The 4,242-nt window shown below is 35.9% G+C and overlaps 1 protein-coding gene across 1 annotated transcript in view; it reads left to right on the top strand.

The window, feature by feature from the left end:
* Positions 1-720: 720 nt before the first annotated feature.
* Positions 721-4,242, top strand: part of f11r.1 (F11 receptor, tandem duplicate 1) — a gene marked incomplete in the record, with an annotated part of 11,347 nt that continues 7,825 nt past the window's right edge. The window contains 1 exon segment of the mRNA XM_014006670.1: positions 721-926. Within this exon segment, the coding sequence (XP_013862124.1) occupies positions 881-926 (46 nt within the window).

Genomic DNA, 4,242 nt, shown 5'->3' with positions numbered 1-4,242 from the left:
GTACAGATAATTGTGTGAAAATGTAAGAAGTAGAAGTAAAAATAGGCTGAAAATAAATTACTCAAGTAAAGTGCAGATACCCAAAAATTTTTACGTAAGTACAGTAACAAAGTATTTATACATAGTTACCTGACAACTCTGCGAACAGGTGGCATTCGTCATGTTTACGCTCCTCGTTTAGACASTTTTCCTAAAAGAAGTGTTGAATCCGATGTGCCCTACGAGCTCTTTGTACGAACTAAAGTAAGAGAAATTTRGGWTAAGAATATGAAAATGTTCTTGCATGGAAGACCTCCATCCTCTGCACCTCATGCAAGAAAATGAGAACCCTTGGGGGGTTTTTCTGACATTTTGGAGACCCCCCTCCTCACAAAATGTGTTTCCAAATCAGTCACTACACACACAATAGTCCTGACTCATCTCGAGAGAGGACAGGAATACAGAGGGAGGAAAACATTATTTTGGCATAAACGGAGTTCCATACATGAACAACACTTGCACAAAGAAAGGAAGTCCAACAACTCCAACATCTGAAAAAGTGTGGCAGAGAACAATAACCTGACAGACTCATGTCCTCTGCTCAATAAAACAACTTCTCCTGCGAGTTCCTTTCAGTCCGACCTGTTTTTCCACTCTGTCGTCACGGAACCACCTGTACCGATTTAACCGGAAGTGACCGAGCTCACCGTCACCTGGTCGGACTCCAGTCTTCAGGTGAGCGAGAAAACAGGGTGTTGGTTCCTGAAACTCCGGCAGAAAACTCATCAAACAAACGATCATAGGCGATTGTTCGACGGAAAGATTAGTTTAAACAGGTTTCCTCTTCAGGGTTTTGAGGATTTTTGGTGGAAAACATCGAGTTGAAGCGAGAAAAACCAACATGAGGCAGCTGGTTTCTGTGCTTTTGTGCCTCTGCGCCGCTACAGGTGGGTGCTTTTACATTTCTACTCCATTAAGTTCACTCATAACAGTTTAAAATCATTACATTCATGATCTAAAATGATAATTGCAGGTGAACTGCGGTTACTTCTCAATTAAACAGGTTATAGTTTCTGTCAGCATGGCGCTGCCTTTGTTAGTCTTTGCCACAAATTCCTTTTGATATAGTTTAATGTTTATTATTTTTGTATTATTAAGATGATTAATACCAGTAATGTGGCTAATTGTGTAGTGTTAACAATAATGCCAAACTCTGGAGGATGCATAATGAAAGATCATTAATTAAAACATTTTTTTCCAAAATTATGTTCAATTATGTTTAGCTTCAGTTTGTGCTCAGCTTTTCAAATTTGTAAAAATATTAGAAACTACAAAAATAAAAGACACTACCCATATGACTGTTCATATCCTTTAAATAACTATTATTATATTGAAGACAGTTTTATATGTTATTTGTTTCATTTAAATTTCTCAATCTTGATCAGTTTGGAGGCATTTTACTCTTTTTTTCAGTTTTAAGGGGAAAAACAAAACAAAATAAAGGTAATTTATGCTTAAGTTTCCCTAATATTCAAAAGACGTCCCTGGACAGAGTACTTTCAGTTTGTGTACAGCTTATTTGAACAAATTCTGCTGCCTTGTTTGGCTGTTTAAAGGTTATCTAACCTGAAATGCAATCCTTGTTTATACAGTGATACTTCATAAGAAACTGCTGATAAATGATATCAGTTTGTTTCAAAGGGTCACATCTTTTCTTTAAGGTGGATTTTGAGATTCCCACGCTGAGATCAGGATCGAACAAGGAAGCAGAGGAATACTGCAGTCTTCTGYTGTTGCATTTCAAAATTTATCTTTTTATCACCTGACCGAAACTTTGGTTTGTGCTGTCATCTTMATTGAGATTTCCTACAAAAGAAAAAAAAATGCCTAGAGTCATTACAGCAATGTCTATTTTACATAAAACTAGTTTTTAAAACRGTTGCAAACCCTGCTTTATAATAAGCTTTTAAAACATTTTCGTAAAGTTCTGCTCAAAGTTTGCATTTTAGTTTAAATTATATTTAAATCCTCTCAACAAGGAAACATAATCACTATATCCAAACAATGTCTAATTTATAACTGAATGGTTTATTTTATTATCCAACACACAATGATTTAAGAAAAAAAAAACTCAGTTCTTGAAATGGGATATTTAAGTATATGTGATGTCGGTAAACATTGCGTAGCAGCAGGAAGTTGTTAAAAGTGCACGAGCGTGAAAGGTTAACCTACAAACTGCTGATCAAAGGTCTTAAACCCTGCTCCTCTCGATCCACTGTCCTGCATGGTTTAGATCAGGGGTGCCCAAACATTTTCCCCRAGGGGGCCAAAATGAAAATCTATCCAGGGCAGCGGGCCAAATACAGTAATATAATACATGAAATACAAATACTTTTTAAAGTAAAGTCCCTTATTTTTAACGATTAAGCTATGCAATGGCCCTCTTTTGTTTTAGTCTGTGCACTTGGAGAAAGTCTGCCATATGCTCAAGTAGCAAAGGCTCATGGGRCATTTCATAAATTGATAAAATGAGTTTTTGTGGTCTTATAAAGTGTGCAAATCTACATGTGTGGTTAAATCTGAACAAAATATTWCTTGTCATTTCATGTTTCACGTTTAATCCTAAAAAAATCRAAGRTAAAGTCAGCACAATGAATGAAAACTACCTTCACTACCTTTTTATATATGTATACAGCCCTTTTTATATAGTCATTTGACCAATRGAAATACTGTGTATATACATAGGATAATAGGTTACAACCTTGTAACTTTGGCAACTGTTGGTGGGCCAAATCAAATGGCTTGGCGGGCCAAATTTGGCCCGCGGGCCCCACTTTGGGCTCCTCTGGCTTAGATGTTTCCCTGCTTCAGCACACCTGGCTGAAATGAATGAGTGATTGACAAGCTTCTGCTGAAATTGATGACGTTCTGACTATGTAATTTAATCATTTGAATCAGGTGTGATGAAGCAGGGAACCGGCTGAAACAAGCAGAACAGTGGAGGAAGACCTCTGCTTATCGTCCCCCTTTCTAAAATAATTGCCTAAATCCTTTTTGTTTCAGAAAAACACAACAAACTTAACCAAAATTGGACCTTTAACTTTTTTTTTTAATTTCCTGAAAACCTCGACCAAAATTATTTGGGTGATTATTTTAGGAATGTGCTGTTTTTTTTTTGAATAATATTTCGTAAAGACTTGAGTCGTTAATAATTGAYGTCCGTACCCTGCGGTTGAGTCTCTGTTTCATGTTGCAACTGCAACACAGAGACTTATTTACTTATTTGTGTAACCTGAGACACTTGTTGTGTTTGTGTAATAGTAGGCGGTGCCACAGATGTTTTAAAGTTGGTCTGTGGAGCTTCTGTCATCGTGCAGCCAGTTTCACTCCCAACAGTTTCACCGAAAGCTTCCTGCTCAGCAGAAAGGAATGAGACACTTGACTTTTTTTTCCTGCTTCCTGTAAATCCTGACAGCTTGTGAGCATGCGCCGAGTGGAGGTGTGGTTTTAAATGAAGTCCTCTGGGATCAGTCTGTTACTTCAACATTAGTTCCTGTTTCTTCTATATCTTAATTCTATAACCAAAACATGTTAAATCCCCACTTAGAAATAATGGTATTGATAAATTAAAATTTTGACAGTCTTTATTGATTAGAAGCTGACAGGGAGACCTCACTATGTTTAAACTATTAAGTTTGAAGATGTAAAACAATTTAAAATCCGTATTTAAAGGAGCTGTAAGATTTAGTAAAAAAACGTTTTGGTCACCCAACAAACGTAATATTTCATCAGCTGAAATGATTAAAAGTATATTGTTTTAGTTGATTATATTTTTTCAAAGCCCCTCTTTCTCACTTCCAAGTAGGGATTTAAATCACCAGATTAATCACAATACAATATATTGATTTGTTTGGATGATAAGATTATTTCCAGATATCTCAAGTCTGTTACAATTTCTTATTTTTTTTTCTGTCACTTCAGTAGAAAACAATACTGAATGTTAGTTTCTTAATTTCTGCATCATCAGTGGCTTTTTTAATAATACTATAGTAAAAAATAAAAAGTAGAAGAGAAATATAAGAACAGTAAAGAGAGAAACCGATGGAAATTATACAACATGTGAAATGAACACCAATAACACACAGGACACCACACCTGACATCTGACCATCACACACAATCAGACTCATAAACATACAAACATACACATATACACAGACATACATGCATACATACACACACACTCACATACACACATACACGC

The sequence above is a fragment of the Austrofundulus limnaeus genome, unplaced genomic scaffold (assembly GCF_001266775.1).
Source record: "Austrofundulus limnaeus strain Quisiro unplaced genomic scaffold, Austrofundulus_limnaeus-1.0 Scaffold37, whole genome shotgun sequence".
NCBI classification, from domain to species: domain Eukaryota; kingdom Metazoa; phylum Chordata; class Actinopteri; order Cyprinodontiformes; family Rivulidae; genus Austrofundulus; species Austrofundulus limnaeus.
Note: the sequence above shows the minus strand (reverse complement) of the source record. Positions and strands in the feature narration are given on the sequence as shown.